Source organism: Eublepharis macularius, chromosome 5 (genome assembly GCF_028583425.1).
Source record: "Eublepharis macularius isolate TG4126 chromosome 5, MPM_Emac_v1.0, whole genome shotgun sequence".
Classification (NCBI taxonomy): Eukaryota; Metazoa; Chordata; class Lepidosauria; order Squamata; family Eublepharidae; genus Eublepharis; species Eublepharis macularius.
In genome coordinates, this window is record NC_072794.1 from 104,479,136 (window position 1) to 104,497,355 (window position 18,220).

The following is an 18,220-nucleotide window of genomic DNA, read 5'->3' on the forward strand; positions in this document are numbered from 1 at the left end:
CTCCAATAAGTGATGAAGAAGGTGGGTGAGTGAACAAGGGCACTGATCTTGCTTCACTTTGTAAAGTGCTTCTGCTTTCTTGGTGGTTGCTGGAATAGATGCAGGTTTTTGGCACAGATTCCCTATAATTCCCACAAATCTCTCAATCACAGGGAAGGCAATCGCATTAGGAGTATCTAAATACATATGCTGTAGAATACTGCCCCTTGGTTTCTGCTGTAAAGCAGAGACATGTATGTTCACAGACGTTGCCATACAGAGCATTTGTCCAGCATACAGTTGATAATCAATATTTGGTCAATTATGCTCAGCGTCACCCACAGCCTCCTCAGGTGACGGGGTCAGAAGTGAAGTTCGGACTACATTAGGAACTTATCAACTCCACATCCAATGCCTACTCGGATCCATGTCCTGAAGCACTAGGACAAGGAAGAGGGATCCAACTCGGATCCAGACACCAGTGTTTTTTCTTTGAATCTGATTGAGCTGGGAGTGGAGCCGAATAAGGATAAGTCAGGTAAAACTCACCCCAGTTGTGAGCGTAGTTTGGTGATGGCTGGTGCGGATACCATAGATCCAGATGGCACAGCTGTTGTGACTGCCTCAGACAGCATGAGTGAGACTCCCAGAGGCAGACAGCTTCCACCTGCACTTTCTCACCTGATTATGAAGAAGCAGAGTGTGATCGTCTGCTCACAGCTGGAGGCAGTGGAATCTCCACCATCAGATCCAATGGTTGGATTGGATCTGAATGACCAGCCTGTTGGCAAGCCTTATGTCGAGGCTTCTCCACATGCTTCAACTTGTCCTTGGGCTTACATGGTGGAGGGCCAGTCAAACTCTCCCTAGGAACTCTCGGTGCCGGAGACCTGAAACTTCTGTTCTGAGATCTGGGAGAAGCATCTTCCAGAACTATCACACTGGAAGCCAACCACACCGAAGCCAAGGTCTCTTGTGACCAAGAACATGGTTTGTGTCAACTCCAAGGAGAAGCCATTGCACCCAATGTTACTATGGCAGACATCAGATCCGAAGCTGGCATTGACTCCAGAGAGGTTCAGTCATTGATGGATTTGAGCGCTCTGCCAGGGCAGATTTTTTTGCAGCTGGGCTTCTGGTGCTAGACATGGCTTTTTCCTAAAGCATAGCTTTTTACCAGGAAGCCTGATCTCATCTTGCCTTTGGTGTAAACACTTGGCCATGCTTGCACTGGTCACCCACATGGCATTCATCTCAGCATGCAAGGCATAGAGAATGGCCATTAGTCTTGGCCATCTTAGTCCCATACTCCTAACATTTTTTGAACAAGGACTTGTCCACCATAATGCCAAACAAGGACTATCAATCAGGCAAAGTTGAAGCTGTACAAAAAGCAACACAACTCACCAACACATTGATAGATCAGACAAACTGCAGTGGGAGGAAAAAAACTTAACTGTAATTTCCAGACACTAACCTGAGCTAGAACTATAAACTACAACTTTAACTACTAACAACTATCAATGAACAGCTAACTATAATTGCAATCCAGCACAAAACAGAGCAACTAACAGAAAACAATGTCTGTTCTTTGCAGTGGCAAGAAACAAACTAAGGGAACAGGAGGCAACCTCTCTATACCATGTGACTGTTTTGGTGGGGAAAAACCACTCTGGAGCTGTCGGGGGGGGGGCTGCTCCCCTCAGTAGCCTAAAAGCTAAGCGCAAGCGCAGTCCCCCAATGTGGGACTGCATTGAAGACAGTAGATGAACAAAATGTTCTTCAAGTTAAGACTACTGATTCAGGTGCAGAGTCAAATACACAGCTAGATCTTCTCTTGGTGCCACCTCTACTTGTGCCAGCCTCATTCCATAAACAAAGCAGCTGACATATTGGTAACATGTGCTCTCAGTGTCATCCCTCTAGGTGTGATCCTCATACAAAAGGTATCCCTTACCCTGGGAGCAGCAGAGAAGACAGCCTGAGGGAGTGGAGGAGGGGGGCTGAGCTTGTTCTGCAGGACACTGGCAGACACAATCTGCGCAGATGACATGGAAGCCATACTCTGCAGAGCCTTGTCCTTTGAGACCTGATCCTTTCAAAAACAGAGAGAGAGAGAGAGAGAGAAGAGGAGGAGAAAGAGTTAGCAACTCAGACCTTTTGAGTCTAGAAAAGTAGTAGTCATTTGGGACTGAGTGCCAATGTGCACATAATACTTGTTGATCATGTTAAGCCTGCTGGTTTCCAATTAGAGAACCATTCATATAAGCAGGTTCTCAGGAACACATACCAGAAGTCTGCAATTGTTTTTACTACAATTCACTTTCAAAGAGCCATCTTTTTCATGATTAAGAATTATACAGCAGGCATATAGTTCAGAGAAGCAGAGAACATGCATCTAATGCTGGTGTTTAGCACAGTTAATGGTCCAATTCTCCAAAAGGTGTTAATTTGACTATTAATCTGGCACTTACAAAAGCCCTGCAATCTATTTCAGTCTCTATTTTGGACCTTCTGGAGTGCTTCCATGGGTGGCACTCTATCTATGGGAAATTAAAAGGGAAAGAAAAGAAACCAAACTGCACTTACCAAGTTCATAGCCTGTTTGAGGGGAAAAGAAATAGAAATAGTTAGAATCACCAACAGAACTATGGGCACTAGGGTATGCATTATTTACAACAGCTACCAATATAATTGGACTTTAGTATATCAAAGGCAGTTGCGTTTCACTTTGCAAACAAAGTACATCTGATTATTTAAGGCTGATAGCTCATTTGGGCAAAAAAATGAAGGATGGACAGTCAGGGTCAGCTAACTTATCTGTCCTTATAGGAGCAGGTAACTTCTTCACATTTACAAAACAACTCAAGTATGCAGGAAGTTAGCAAAACACTGCAATGGACTCTCTTGTTCTGCACCTCTAGAAGACTGATACAGGCCTGCGTGTAGATTTTTCACACTGCTCAGACACTTGCAAAAACAATGCAGGAGGTCTGGTCAGTGCTCTCTTCTGATATTACATAACCATCGAGTAAATGCTATAGGATGAATGAATTCAAACTGCCTGGACTGCGTGCTCTTAAGAGTAGACATAGAAGTACAAGAAGAGTGAGCAATACCAAGATAGTTAAATTATCGTCTAGTATTTTGGGAGGGGCTAATTTGGGCAGCTCTAAATTGATATGTAAATATTAGCTTTGGCCTAAAAATTCAGTTTGCTTTTGACCTCCCTTGTTCAGCAGTATAGGATAGATTTGCTGGAAAAGAAGGATTGTGCAGCATGATGCAGACAATACTATATAGTATTAAGTTCCAATCTATTTTTTTTTAAAAAATAATCTAATTCTAGCAAGTTTATGGTGACAAAGCATAGTTTTATGTGTCCAGGATATGCACTTCTAGGTTCTTCCCCACTTCTTTTCCACTGCCCTGGTTTTTCAGACATCCTGTAGAATACTACATGCACACATATGGATTGCAACAACTCAGTGCAGCCACAGTGCAGCCAATGCATCCGTTTGTTAACGGCTAGGAGTGTAGCTGAGCTGAACATTTTCTTAGCTTCTGAAAGTGTACTTTGAATGATGTGAAACTGTGGGGCAGATGCAACTATAAAACCAGGAGGCTGGTACACTAGATAAGCACTGTGTCAATGGCTTCCCAGGTGTACTGCACTGCAACTGAGATTTTTTTCAGAAGCAACAATGTACAGATCAGAATGAAAGGAATGTTGCTTGAATATTCACATAAATACATACATCTCTTCTCAACAGGGCTTTTCTCTGTTGAGTCTGCTTCTCTTTTACCTTCCTTCCCAAATGCATCTTGACTAATTAGATTATAACTCTGCTGATGGGGCATGCTATATTTTTAATTTTTGTACAGTGTCTAGTAATTTTAGTTCCTTTCCTTTCCTGGTACAGCTCTTTTGGCCATAGCCTTAAGCCTGATCTTGCGTTAACAAACAAAGAGCAAAATACTAAAATTACTATTGCGAGTAATTTTAGTTTTTATGTTAACACCGCTAATTATATTATATTTTCTAGGAAAGGCAGTAAAGTGGGCAATGGTGTCATAGGAGATGTTATGAAAGCCACTATTGCAGTATGAGAATGCACAAAGCCCCAGGTATGAAATTAAAATGTTTAGCAAAAGTAACTGCATTAAATAGATGTGACAAATACATACTGAACCCCCAGTATTCATTCTTTAGTACTCCTCCTGCACCCTAAAGGATAAAGCAGCAGTCTCAATATGAACTCTGAGGGAGAGCTGCCATTACCTTCTCTGAAAGACATGCTACAAAGCAGACGAATTCCAACATGATTTACCACTGCATCCAATCATGTGACATTTACTACTGGCTACAAGGTTAGCTTTTAAGAAGGCATTTGCCACCATCTTACAGTGCTCTAGATTAGTGAGACACATTAAAATTAAATATGTACTAAGCAGTGGGTTTGGGGGAATTAATATGCAGAAACTCAGTCTACTTATGGACCAGTCAAGATTTTCTTTATTCTCAGGGAGAAAGTATACGCTGTCCATACTGAGTATCTCCAACTTATTTACCATTGTCGCTGCCTTGTGGATTCTAGACAGGGGAACTTATGCAGATCGGATGAAATAGTTTGCTGAGCTCATAGAGGTTGGAATCTCTAGGTACTTTCCAATGCATACAGGGGAAAAACCCCACACCAATGGGCAGGAAACCAACCCAGTAACATTTCAAAATACCCCTCACCCTCAGACCAACATTGCCCTTAATATACCCTCTGCCCACATGTGCCTTGTATAGGCACTTATCCTGCAAATCACAAAAATCGACAACACACAGAGGAAAGGGTTATAAGGAAAGGTTAGCCAATATCCAGTTAAAGAAGAAAGGAGGAAAGGAAAGCCAACCACAGAAGAAAAGCTCTCCAGTTTTATCTCTGCTCAACTTCCTTAGCTCCTGGTCCACCAGTCTTGCTCCAAGCATCCTGAATCAGCAACAACAGTAAGGCCACAGGGGATGATACATAGATCTACAGATGCATGCTCCTCCATCCTAACTGGGCCATCACATTACATAGGCACCCAAATATCCCTCTGCTGTATTTCCATCCACGTGGCGGGGGTGGGGGGGAACCCTTCAATCTCACTCCTTCCTACAGTTATAACCTAAAGTTAAATCATGTGGGCCACAACTGCACGTCAACAGTCACTATAATAAACTCGTGCTTATTGAAAAAACATTCTGGTCATAATTTTGATATCCATCTATCTATCCAAGATAGATTTAAAAAATTCTGTATAAAATACTTGACAAAAGTGTTCCTAGGCAGATACTTGTATCTTTGCTGATGTTTTGGTCTGTTGCTTCAGTGGCCATTCTAGGTCAACCCTGGTTTAAGGGACAGTTCTGCCCTACTGACCAATCAAACTACAAAGAAAATCTTGATTGTACAGTGTAGTTAGTGGACTGCCACTACTGATTAGTTAAGTGAAGAAAGGGGGATCACATCCTTAATGGTAGGCTCATCTCCTCCACCAGTAGCAAAGGTTACAGGTTACTACTACCATGCCTTCTCACTGTCTATCGCTGATCTGATATGGCTACCTTTACTTATACAAGGTTCCAGTTTCTGTGATTACAGTGAAACACTTGCCTCTTGGAAATACCCATCTCACAGGGTTGTTGTGAGGGTAAAATGGAGGGAAAGAGAATGATACAAGCTGTTCTATGTCCCCATCAGGAAGAAAGGCAGGGTATAAAAGAAGTAACTAAAACTGGCATATGGGGGGAATGAATATGACAGATTCATTCAGATCCCCCTTCTCTGTCATTTTTTAGACTCATTACAAATCTGGTTTCAAAAAGCTTTTGAATGTCAAGTCTGATCTTTTTAATGTTTATTAGCTTTTACTGTATTTGAGTCAACTGCTGGATTTAACACATCCATTGTATTTGTTGCACACTGCATTTAAATCTTCTTTTTGAAAAGTATGTAATGTTTTAAAAAATAATAATTTAAAAACTCTCACTCTCCTTCTAGCTCACTCTTCCCTCGGGGGGATATTGAAAATTTCTGGTCCCAGGAACAAAGGAAGGGGGGCAAAGACATAAAAAGGAAAAGAGTGGCAACCACAGGGCAAAGCGTGTTAGCTGCCGGCATGGCCATGGCTCAAAAGGGGGACAGCTGGGGAAGCGCGTACCTTCAGTTTGGACTGAATCTCACGAGATTTCCGTCTGGCTAGAACCTGCAAGTGGCTAGAGACCTGCAGAGAGAAAAGCAGAAGGAGAGGGGAAAAACAGCAGAGCCGTCAACCAGAGGAAAGGAGAGGAAGGAGAGGGGGCTGCCCATGCTCACACACCATGGATGCATGGGCAGGATCTCTAACGTACCTTAATGCCAACCTGGTACTCTCGCACCTTCTTCCGAGCTAGAACCTGTATATGGCTGGACACCTAAGTCCCGCCAAGCCATTCAAAAAGGAAAACACAAACAGAATGAACACATGATCCCACATTGCTCTGCGTGACAACAGTGCTTCAAGCACCAGGCGACACACACAGGCTTCGTAAAGCCAGCTGAGGTTCCAGAGGAGAGGTTTCAGCATATCAGAACGAATGGCAGTCAATACTGATCATAAGAATATAGCTAAGCCCTGAGCTGGAGGAACTGGGTACAACACCACTGAACGTAAATGATTTAAACTAGAACACTTGGGTATGTAATGTTCAAGAAACAGCATCTTGGAACACGCTTTGCTCTCTAACAGCAAGCACTGTCAACTTCATTGTTACTCTTTTTCTTGGCGACTTCTGTACACTACTACATATGGCCTCAGGAAGTATCCAACTTTCAGATTCTGGACTACTTTCAGTATAACATTTGTGCTACTCCAGACCTATACCACAACTCTGCTATCCTCAGCTATGTAAAGTCAGATGCACTACTTTCATTTGCCTAATCTAGTGACGGAATTTATCCCTTCCATCAACCCAGGATGTTGAAAAATGTTTCTATTCAGGATCTGAAACATCACAGTGCTCCCCACCAGAAGTTCTTAAAAAACAAATTTGCACTTACGTGTAACTATTGTTTGTTGAGTGGTCTTCTGTGAAGGCACACATGGGAACTGCACATCTGCAGGCCTGCTGTGGATGTTCCAAAAGCTCCTAGAGGCATGACATGCTCACCTATCCTCTTTACATGCTCCCCCTCAGCACACCTATAGAAGGGTGGGTAAGTGGCTCTCTCCCTCAGTTCTAATGACTGCTGCTGGAGAAGAATGAAGAACTCATAGTAGGGTCGGAGGGAGGGATGTGTGCCTGCTCAGAAGACCATTTGATGAACAACAGTGACAGGTAAGTGCTTTTGTTGTCATGGCTTCCATATAATCCCTTATGGGAGAATAATGAGCAGACTTACTCTGCAGGAGGGTGTGACCCTTGGACAGCTCTACCTACTGCTGCATCTCGTCTGCAGTCTACATTGATGGCATAATGTTTGATGAATGTGGAAAGTCATGACCAGGTGACTGCTTTACAGATGTCAACTAGTGGAACACTTTGCTGGAAAGCTGAAGATGCAGACTGGGCTTGTGTGGAGTGCTCCTGGAGTTGCAGCAGGCAAGGCTGGTTGGATTGGGCATAGTAGGTTTAGATGAGCCACTCTGCAATGGTTTGAGGAGAGAGTCTGTTTCCTTTTTGAGGGGCCCTGCTAAAAACAGATTGGGATCTTTGTGGAAAGAGGCTGTTCTATCCAAATAAAAATGCACAGCACACTTGTCGTCCAGTGTATGTAGTCTTGTAGAGACAGGAAAAACACTAGCAGCAGCATGTCCTGGTTAAGGTGGAAAGCAGAAAACACCTGGGAGAGAAAGGGCAAGCTGAATCAAAAGATGACTGCAGTTCACTCACCCTTCTGGCAGATGTGATGGACACTAAAAAGCCACTTTGGCCAGCAGAAAATGGAGGACTCATGTCTAGGGGTTTTAATAGCTTGTACACAACAGCTGAAAGAACTTAGGAGAGGCTCCACTGGGGAGTGAGAGAAGAGGCAGGGGATTACAGATTGGCCAACCCTTTAAGGAATGCTTTACACTTTGGTTGGGCAAAGAGAGATTTTCTTTCCATGGAGTCATGATAGGTGGAGATGGCCACCAAATGGACCTTGATGGAGGAGTTAGCTAGGTTCTCATCCTTAAGTCATACCAAATTTTAAAAGGATCAAAGGTAGAGAGCATGTATAAGGGTCAACTTTGGAGTTTTGAGCCCAAATTGAAAACCTGGTCCACTGTGAAAGGTACGATTTTCTTGTGGAAGTTTTCCTTGCCTCTACAAGAATCTTTTGGCTGGGAGAGGGAAAGGTCAGTTGGGAGGAGATATGTGCCCAGCTGTGAGCCTGAGAAAAGTGATGTCATGCTGCAACAGTTCCTAGATGGAACAGGTCTAGAACGGGAGGTAAGGTGTGTCCTGCCTTGAGCCACCTGGGAGAGTATTGGCCAGTTAGGTGCTATTATTATTGCCGAAGCCTGATTCCTCATCATTTTGCTGAGCGTGAAGATGAAGAGAGGTAGGGGAGAAAACATTTACAAAAGACAATCTTTCCAAGGGATCTGCAAAGCATCCCCTAAGGAGGATTTTCCTTTCCTTGCTCTTGTGCAGAAAAGAGGACATTTCTTGTTGGACTGGATGGTGAAAAGATCTATAGACAGGGTACCCTGGTGGGAAATATGGGGCATAGGAATTTCATTTGTATGAACCATTTGTAGTTATGTTGAAGGATGCAGCTCAGAACATTCACTAAGACATTTTCCCTTCCTGCTGTGTGGATGGAATGTAATTGCACTTGATGGAGAATCACCCACCCCCATAAGATGGATGCTTCTTGGCACATGGTTAGGGAGATGGTCAAATAATGCACAGCTGTTGTATTGTCTGTGCAAATTTGAATGTTCTTGCCCTGGACAAGGGGAAAGCAGGCCTTTAGCACATGTCTGATGGCCCTGAGTTTGAGGAAGGGTTCTTGGGGAGACCAAATTCCCTTCAACTGTGTTGTTCCACAACAAGCTGCCCAACCTGTTAGAGAAACAATTATATTGATGGAAATGTGTATGGTGGTAGAACTGAATGGGATGCCCACCTATGAAATTCTCTGTGTTGGTCTGCTACATGAACAAGTTGAAGATGGACCTGGAGACAGATAACCTCTTGTACAGGTTATGAAGTTGTGGGTGAAAAGTCCCGATAACCCAACCTGAACTTTTAACAGCGGTAGGACATCTTTCAGAGATTACGTGGAATTCTTTTGCAACAATAAACTGGTTGAGAAAACCAAGGTCTAGAATAGGACGAGAACCGCCTGACTTTTCGTCTATTAGAAAATAAAAGGAAAGAGATTATCTGAGTAAGTAAATGGCATCCCTTCTATGGCTCTAATTTGTGCTAGGGTCTCTCATTCTGCTATCTGGGAGAGTGGAGATATGGCTCATAGGGCAGAGATGGTAAATTTGGAGGAGATATTTTGAATTCCAGGCAGTATGCTTGACTGATAGTGGATAGAACCCATGGTTCTTGTATGATCAGACCCCAGGCCTGTGACACAGTGCCATAGGGGAAGGAGGCAAGGCAAACTGTCAAAAGGTCAGTTTGGCATTCCCAGACTGATTTCAGTGAGAGCAAGAGCCATCCTTAGATCTGCCTCTAAAATACCTTCTGTGAGATTGTGAAGCAGATGGTAGAGGAGGTTGAGAACCCCTAGAGAGATGAGGTTTTTGGGAACTGTATCTAGGATATCTGTTGTAGAATAGAGATGAGGAGGAATTCTATCCCTAAGGAGACTGGGATAGAGAGGAGTTATTCCTAGTGACCTAGCAGTCACTCTGTCATATTTAATGTTTTTAGTGACTCATCAGTTCAGTTGGGGGTGGTGGAGATCAGAGCCTTCAAACATTAAGTCCTCTGTTCTTATCTTATGGTGAAGGGCAAGAGCTTTGGTCCTGAGTATGCATTCTGTGTGATCACTACAGCAGAGGCAATGGCTCTGGATGTACAATCAGCAATGTGTCTGGCTGTGTTTATTTCCTGTTTGGCAAGCTTTATTGATTCCCCATGTAAGATCCTAGCCAGTTTTCTCTTCTCCTCTGGGATAAGCTCCGTGTAAGGGCCTATCTTTTCCAAAAGGAAAAGTTGGTATCAAGCCAGAACGGCTTCATAGTTGCCTGTACAGAAAGCCAGTACAGAGGAGGCATATACCTTGCAACCTAGGTTATTGAGTTTTCTATGCTCCTTATTGAGGGGTGCAGAATGGCCTTTGCTGTTATGGGGTTTTTTTTGGAAGGTCTTTACCCTGCAATGATTGGGAGTTGGCAGAAGGGTGAGTGAAAAGAAACCCAACCCATCTTGTCTGGTTTTGTACATGTTATCAAACTTTTTTGAAGTAGCTGGCATCGAAGCTGGCCTAGCCCAAACATTTTTGGTCATATTAAGCATGTCCTGCATGATGGGAAATGCCACTGGACCCACATCTTTGGAATGTAGCACTCTGAGCACCAGATCCAATGATGAACAGGTGACCTCAATCTACAGTGACCATGTCATTTTCACCATCTGTTCAATATACATTTGCAGGTCTTCACTCTGAGAATAAGCAGATTCCTCAGCGAGAATGTCAGGCGGCAATGATTCTAAAGCAATACTGGAACCAATGTCGGAGTCATCATCAGGCTGACCAGATGGTTCCAAGAGTGGGTCATGGATGGCAACAGTTTCAGAAGCTGCAGATGGAACCAATGTAGACTTTGCTTTGTGTCTTGGTTTTGAGCAGGGCAGCATATAAGGCTCTTTCTCATGTTAATAATAATTATGATGAGGGTACATAAACAGGGATCCTTAGCACCTTTATGCATAGTAATAATGATAAGGTGCGGCATATGGCAAGTATTGGAACCTCAGTGGTGCCTGTGAGAATGTGACAGTTCCAAGTGATTGTCTGCACTAGCCAGTACCATCAACTCCCTTTGAACACCTGACACAGGAACCAGAGACAGACGGGAAATGGCCGTCAATGTCCCAACAAGCTCAGGGATCTCATCTCCAGACAGTGATGGCAGCAATGCCAACCAACATCCCAGAACTGTCCTTGTAAACTTGCATTTATTTATCCTATGGCATTGTTTATTGAAATGCCCTTGATATTGATTGTGCTAATCTCACTCTATGTAATCTGTCTCGAGTTTAAGACTACAAATGACAAACAAATAAACAGGCGGATCCAAAGGGGGAGCCAGAGCCAGAGCTGAGGAGGAGGAAGATGTTTTCTTCCTGAGGGCTGGGCCTATAGAAGGCAGATGAGACTTTTCAGAATGTTTAGTCTTCGTTTTTGCTTTCTTTGCTGGCGGCTCTGATGGGCTCCTTGGTGGAACTAAGGATGCTATTGGAATAGAAGCATCTTTGGAATCAGACTCAGGCACTAGGTCTGTCGGTGAAACAGAGGAGGTGTGTTCAGGGTACGCTAGTTCCTTGGTGACTGCTGGGCCCAATGAAGTGGAACCTTTAAGAGCCAATTCCCATAATGCAGCCTTAAGCTGTGACACTCTTTCATGGCATGCTCTCAGCGTGAATTGCTTGCAAATGATGCACCTCATGGCGTTGTGTGCCTCGCCCAAACACATCAAGCAGTCATCATGGCCGTTGGATTGGGCCATCTTTGTCCAGCAGCAGGAGCACTTCTTAAAGAGTGCCTTCAGCACCATGGAAGCAAAGGCAGCAGTTCACATAGACATGTCATGGCTCCAAGGAGAGGAGAAAAGCAGTGGCAGAAGAACTGAGGGAGGGAGCCACTTGCCTGCCCTTTTACAGGCACACTAGGTGGTGGTGGTGGGGGGGGGGTGCATGAAAAGAACGGGTACGTGTTTTACACCTCTAGATTTTGGAATGTCAGCTTCAGGTCTACGCATGTGCAGTTCCCATGTGGGACTTCACAGAAGCCACAATAACAAACACTGGTGTTGCTACCCGGGGATTTGAAATACTTTTCAGTGGAATCACCTTCGAAGGGGAGAAAAGAGGGCAGTTATAACTGCCATCAGCATTTCAGAAGTTTACTTCTGCCACGAAAGTTACCAAAAGTTAAATAGTCTAATTTTAGGCACACAGGTGTGCAATGTCCTCCAATTTCTCAGTAATTTAAGCAACCAGAAATCTGGAGAAAGGGATATAGCCACCTCTAGTCACCATCTCTATGTGACAGCCCTCTTGTTTGTCCGAGGCTACGTCTTTAAACCAGGAATTGTCAGTTAGCCTGCAACTAAAGTTCTGAGAAGAGGTAAATGTTTTGGATAGAAACCCAAGTTATATTTGGTGCAGGCATGCCTCCAGAAGAACTCTCTAGAGAAATCACAAAGCATAGATCTCCACTATTAAATTATAATCAGAAGTTTGCTTATGTTACAAGTAGCTTTTTGACTATTTTAAGAACGCTGAGGAAAAGATCACCAAGGATCCTATTGATTTGTGTCAGAGATGGAAACTGGTACTTCCCAATGTATAGGCAGGTCATTTACTCCAAGCCATTCCTTCTACATTCTATGAACATAGTACTATACTAAAACATCTCTCCAATTATTAGTTTTTTAGGTGACGTGTAAGAAGCCAACAAGCAGCAAAGGAAAAGCGAAGTCTTCCCTTTTTCATAAAGTCTCCCAACATCTATCAAAAGTTACAATTACATTAAAAATATTTAGGACTTTGGTATGACAGAGTATGAACTCTGACATTATTAAAAACCTTTACAGAATGTGTGGATTGTCAAAGCATTCCTTCTGTATACAGACTTCAGAATGTCACAAGGGCACCCACCAAATCTAGCTGGGCTTGGGTGTACAGAAGAACAGTATGTATGGGTAAATTTCCCTCATGCAAAGGGTCCCTAAGATCACTTTCAGCCATCATAGTAGTACCTAGAGAAACCAGCACAGATATGGGCTTGATGCTTACAGTTTCATTGTGTTGGGAAGACAATAATTCAGGATTCAAGAGAGCAGATATAATTTTTGCAAATTGCTTTAAGACAGTTTCTCTACACATCCTGATTTTCAATCATAGATTTCACAAAGGATTCTCCAGTTGCCCATCTCTAAAACCTGAACATCCTGAGTTTCTAGTGCATGGTGGTGGAGGCAAGGAGCAGCAAAGAGGAAGAACAGGGACAGAAGTAAGAAATCTCTTCCCATGCCCTTGGCTGCTGGGACAACTGCTTTGCCAGCATTTCAGATGTTCCTATGATTACAACTACTCAACCCATCACAGGATACAAAATGTACAAACTTAAAATACAGCCGGACCTGGCTGCATCTGTTCTAGATTAGGTGTTTTGTCTGACTTCTTGTCAGATTTTCCTTGGATTCCAAGAAAATGTTTACAGATAGCCAGATTATTCCTGCTCTCAATGACAAGAGAAACACACCCCATTGCTATCAAAAGGCCTGCCTGTATGAGGATTGTTTCAGCTCTTAGATGTGCTCATCCACTGGATCCTAATCCCACAACCCACATATGCCATCCCTGCCAACTGACCCCTGTTAGTCTGCAGGGCAGAGTAAAAGCACTGGATGCGTGCAGTAACACCGCCCCCCAATTCTGTTTCCTGCATTTTCAATTGTGCACAAAGACACTGAATAAGAAATGGGGGGAGGGGAGACCCCAATGCTTAAAGAACAACAAAGAGATGTTAAGATCCAGCAATGACCTCCCATCTAAGAAGATCAAACAAAGATGAAGTGCAATCTGCATCATCTCCATGATGTTCTCTCACACAAAATAATTAAAACTGAAGTCTCACATCAGACCTCTTCCTTTCCATTGTCTCACAACTTTTATCACAAACAGCCTTTAAAATAAATTATTTGCACATATGAATTTGATCCAATGGACCTATGCAGCTGTTGGATATTACATTTATCTCCCCTGCTAGCAGGAATTAAAACTTGGTTGCTTTTGCTACCAAAATCTCGGTGTCTGTGCGTGCATGTTACATGCCTTATAGTTGCTTCTGACTTATGGCAACCTGTGAATTAATGACCTCCAGGATGTCCTATCATTAACAGCCTTGCTGTTAACAGTGTTGTACAAACCAATTTCAAGGTTCCCTCTGTTTTTTTGGAGTGCACCCTACAAGGTTCATTGAGTAAGTACGGGTGAAGTTGCTCAGATTCAGCATTTATTACACACAAAAAATCCATCCTAGCTAACCAGGAGGAAGCCCATGTATAACATGCATAAAATTAGTTCCAAGACAGCAAAAGTGTGATGAAGAAGACTTGGTAGGAGTGTGTGGAGAGACAAAAGCAGACACTACCCTTCAGCCTCTAAGGATCTGATCAACTTCTGCAGCTGAAAGCAGAGCTGGAAACGGCAACTGGTTGAGAATAGTTTGCCTTAGTGGCCATTGACCACTTCCTTTTTGAGAAGTATTCACTCCAATCCCATTCCTGTTCACTTTGGCCACCTAGCAATTCCACTGCGGTGTGGCAAACCCTATTATGTCGCATACATACTTCTGTTTCAGATTCCTCCACTAGACTAAAGAGGACTCCGAGTGCTACATAACACTGCTGCTAGCTCTCCTGGGGATTCTAGGGAAGAATATGGGTAGTTTGGAAAACAAAACTCATTTGCTCTGGGAAAACAATCCAAAGCTTAGGACTCTTCCAGTTCAAACTAATTGTGGAAGAGAATTTCAGAGGCATGTGTTCAGTGCTTACAAAAAGCACAGTTGTCAACATGGCATCCTTTCTATAGCAGCTTCCAATCAAGGATGCAAAGCATTAATCAGGCAGATGCTGACTCTCATAACATTTAAGTGAGGCAGGCAACTATTAACCATGGCTGGAAGAACAATTGGCAAAGGGTGTTGACGTGAGCATCTGACAGCAGACTAGGAACTAGAAAGGAGTAGAGAGAGTTACAGGTCTCGTTCACGTTAGTTGCTAGCCGAGGTGTCCATCATTCAATGCAAGAATAAACCAAATTATGACAATGGAATATGCAAGTGTGCGTATTTATTTCAATGGGGCCTTAAATGGTCTCCTTCTTGATACTACACTCATTTAAAAAAGTACATCATTACCTGTTTTCTTGTCCGTGTTTTCCCCGTCCTTAACTTGATGTACCGTGCTATTAATTCATTGCGACCTAAAGCAAAGAAAATAAATAGAAGAAAAATGAAAGCCTCTGAGTCCTTCTTTAAACTCTCTAGTGTATGGAAGCCTAAGACTGACCCCCCCGCCCCCACTACATCTATCAACCTCCCCCTGCAGGCTCAGTCTAGAAAACAAAACCCAGAGAGCAACATTCCTGAGTCAATGACATTTTACCAGAAGGTGGCACTACTACAACAGTTGTCAAAACATATAGGGCAGTCAGAAAAATCTGAACCTAAGGCCTTGGTTGTTTATATAGTGAACAAGACACCTACTACCCTCCACAGGGATGGCTGAAACTGAAAGATGTACACTGTACACTCAAAGCAAGACACAAACCTGGGACACCCAGAAACCTAGGAGGAAAGCCACCGCTCCCATTATGTCACTTACAGGATTTCCTCCCACTGTCTTGGGAGAGGTCAAAGACTAAGACGCCATTGCTGAAGACTGCTGGGAACCTGGAATGCTTCTTGCCCAATTCCACTGCACTCCACACTCTCAGCACAGGTGAGTCCTTAATGCTTTGACCCAGAACACCTAAGACACCCTCCATGGCCTTCCTTCATGTGATTCCAGAAAGGTTTTGCAACATCAAGGGATCAAAGAACTACTGGATAAAGGCACGGAGTCTGGGGTTCAGTTTTATGACAGTCAGAACATACTCCCTATGGAATATTTTAAGTGGCACTGGCCTTTTAAAAAGCACTTCCCATCCTCCTCATCCTAATTTGAAGCAGAAGAGCTTTTGCTCCACATTTTACAGGCCAGCTGTGGCCAATCTAAATTCAAACGTCAGAGCAGCTGGGAGCTTTCTTTTCCCCTCATCCCTCCCCTCTGAACATAGTGTGTGTGTGTGGGGGGGGGAGAATGGAGTGGGGAAGCATGCCAGATTTATTTTAATGGACCAGATGGTGGTGGTGGCTGAAACTGGCTGAAATGCCCTTGCAGTAAGCTTCATATGTCTTTTTTTTAAATAGAAACCTCAAGAAACTGTGGTTGTTCTGGCAATGCCCACTGCCCTGTATTCTTTTCAAGGCAGGCATTAGATGAACACTTTGAGAACAGGCCTCTCTCTGTAAATGAAGACTACTCACCCATTCCCCTCCCACCCGCCTCCACTTTTCAACAGGCAAGGCCAGGTGCTCAAAAGGGTCAAACAACACCACGTGAGAGGGACAGAGAAGGGTGATGCTATATATTGGTGTTAACAATGCCCTCCCTTAAAAAAACAAACAGCTGGACCTTCAGTCAAACTCACAGCATGTCTCTTGACACGTGTTGTTCCTGACAGGGACAGGGCTCAGAGAAACTGCTTCTTCCATAGTGGGGGTGGATATCAGCACAGCTTCATTAAGTTCTCAAGAATTAGTCTCTTCAAAGCTAAGTGAGCAGATACTTCTTAGCCTGAAAGGCCAAGCAGCAGCTCTCTGAATTTGTGAGGATCTGTCACTGTCACTATAGAATGTAAAGTCAAATAAAAAAATATTCATTTCAATATCTGGAATTTAACCTCTCCCCACATAAAGTGAGGAAAAGATTTGGAGTGAAAGCTTCAAGAATCATGCCTAGTTTCTTGAATTTCTCATTCTGTTCGCACATGAATTTTAGAATAAAAAAGATTCACTGGAAAGCAGAGGGACTCAAATTGAGTCACTCAAGTCTATATCCAGAGATTAGTACTTCCCCCCCCCCCTTTTGGGCTCCTCAGCCCAGCAATTCTGTTGCCATTCTGACTGGTAGTACTCAGCTTAGCCTTTCAGCCATATAGTGATTTCAAAGGACAATTTCTAGATCAGAAATCTAAATTTCTAAATCATTACATACTGAAATAATCATATCTCTTGCAAGGGCAAAGGTGTCACAACTCTGTGTGTCCAAATATTTATTTAAAACATTTAAAGCTGCCTTTCCACCCAACGTAGGGTTTCCCCAAGACAGAGAACAAAATACTAAAACAAGATTTAAAACACACATAAACATATAAAAACTATTAAAACACATACATAAGATGGTGGCATGGGATACTGCCACTCAAGTGTGCCTCCATATGCAGCCCCTGCACTCCCAAAGCCCTTAGTGTGGTTGTGCCTCCAGACTGGTAAGTGAAAAATCTGATTCTTTTATGACAGCCAGGTCCTCCTGTTCCTACTCATGTATGCTACAAAACCTGTATTAGGTGCATGCACCGGGCAGAGGCTGGCTACTCATGAGAAGGCATCTTGACAAACAACTATGTAAACAACATACATATGCAGATAATTTTACTGATCAGCATTCAATTTTTCTTTTTCTCCATGTATTCCATTTACGTATTAATTAGCCAACATTAAAGAGAGCACTTCAAACAATTCCTTGTGACTGGATCTCTCCCATGTGGGCTCTGACATCACATTAGAGCAAAGCAACATTTTTTTCCAGAGAGAAAGTGTTTTAACTCAGGAAGTTCAATTCCTGTGCTGACTGAATCACCGTTTCCATGGATGCAAATGTCATGCCCATCAACCTGGAAGAAAATAACTTAACTTTTAAAAATGTTCTTCTATGGACTTAAACATTTTTCTTATGGAAATTTTGTTTGTTAGTCTAAGGCTATCAACACCGTAAAAGCTAAAGCACGAGACAATTATATATTATACATTATATATATAATTCTTATATGCCTGAATTATTATTCTGTATTTCCAAATAAATCTTGTCTTTGATGCAATACAGAGGAGATGCTCAATGGGTTGGCTGGTAATCTACATGAGTTAAAAAAGAAACGGTTACAATATTACACAAAAAAGTGTTTGTGATGGTTCTTGTTAGTTAAACTTGCTCACTTTCTCCATGCAACTTAGTTGCAGTATTACGGCCCTGAAGAGAAGATGGCAGCATTCCTGCCTATTGAACTCACCAAAGCCTGTTGAGTGTTGGACGTCCTGACTCAGGCCTTATTTAACTGTTGCAGCTGCTAGTGGCAGCAACACCAGCAGTTGCCACCATGTGCATGCTAAAGGGGCAGCACACAAAGGAGTTGGTCCTTCGGTATGTGACTTGCGGAAAC

The 18,220-nt window shown here is 43.0% G+C and overlaps 1 protein-coding gene across 4 annotated transcripts in view; it reads right to left on the bottom strand.

The window, feature by feature from the left end:
• The window catches only part of TEAD3 (TEA domain transcription factor 3), a 92,338-nt gene that overhangs the window by 19,138 nt on the left and 54,980 nt on the right, over positions 1-18,220 (bottom strand). For 2 of the 4 annotated variants that reach the window (XM_054980065.1, XM_054980068.1), the window contains 5 exons: positions 15,099-15,163; positions 6,368-6,430; positions 6,178-6,240; positions 2,569-2,580; positions 1,937-2,074 (listed from right to left, as the gene is read on the bottom strand). In XM_054980065.1, the coding sequence (XP_054836040.1) occupies positions 1,937-2,074; positions 2,569-2,580; positions 6,178-6,240; positions 6,368-6,430; positions 15,099-15,163 (341 nt within the window). The remainder of the gene's footprint in view (positions 1-1,936; positions 2,075-2,568; positions 2,581-6,177; positions 6,241-6,367; positions 6,431-15,098; positions 15,164-18,220) is intronic. The other 2 variants (XM_054980066.1, XM_054980067.1) reach the window with 2 other exon arrangements.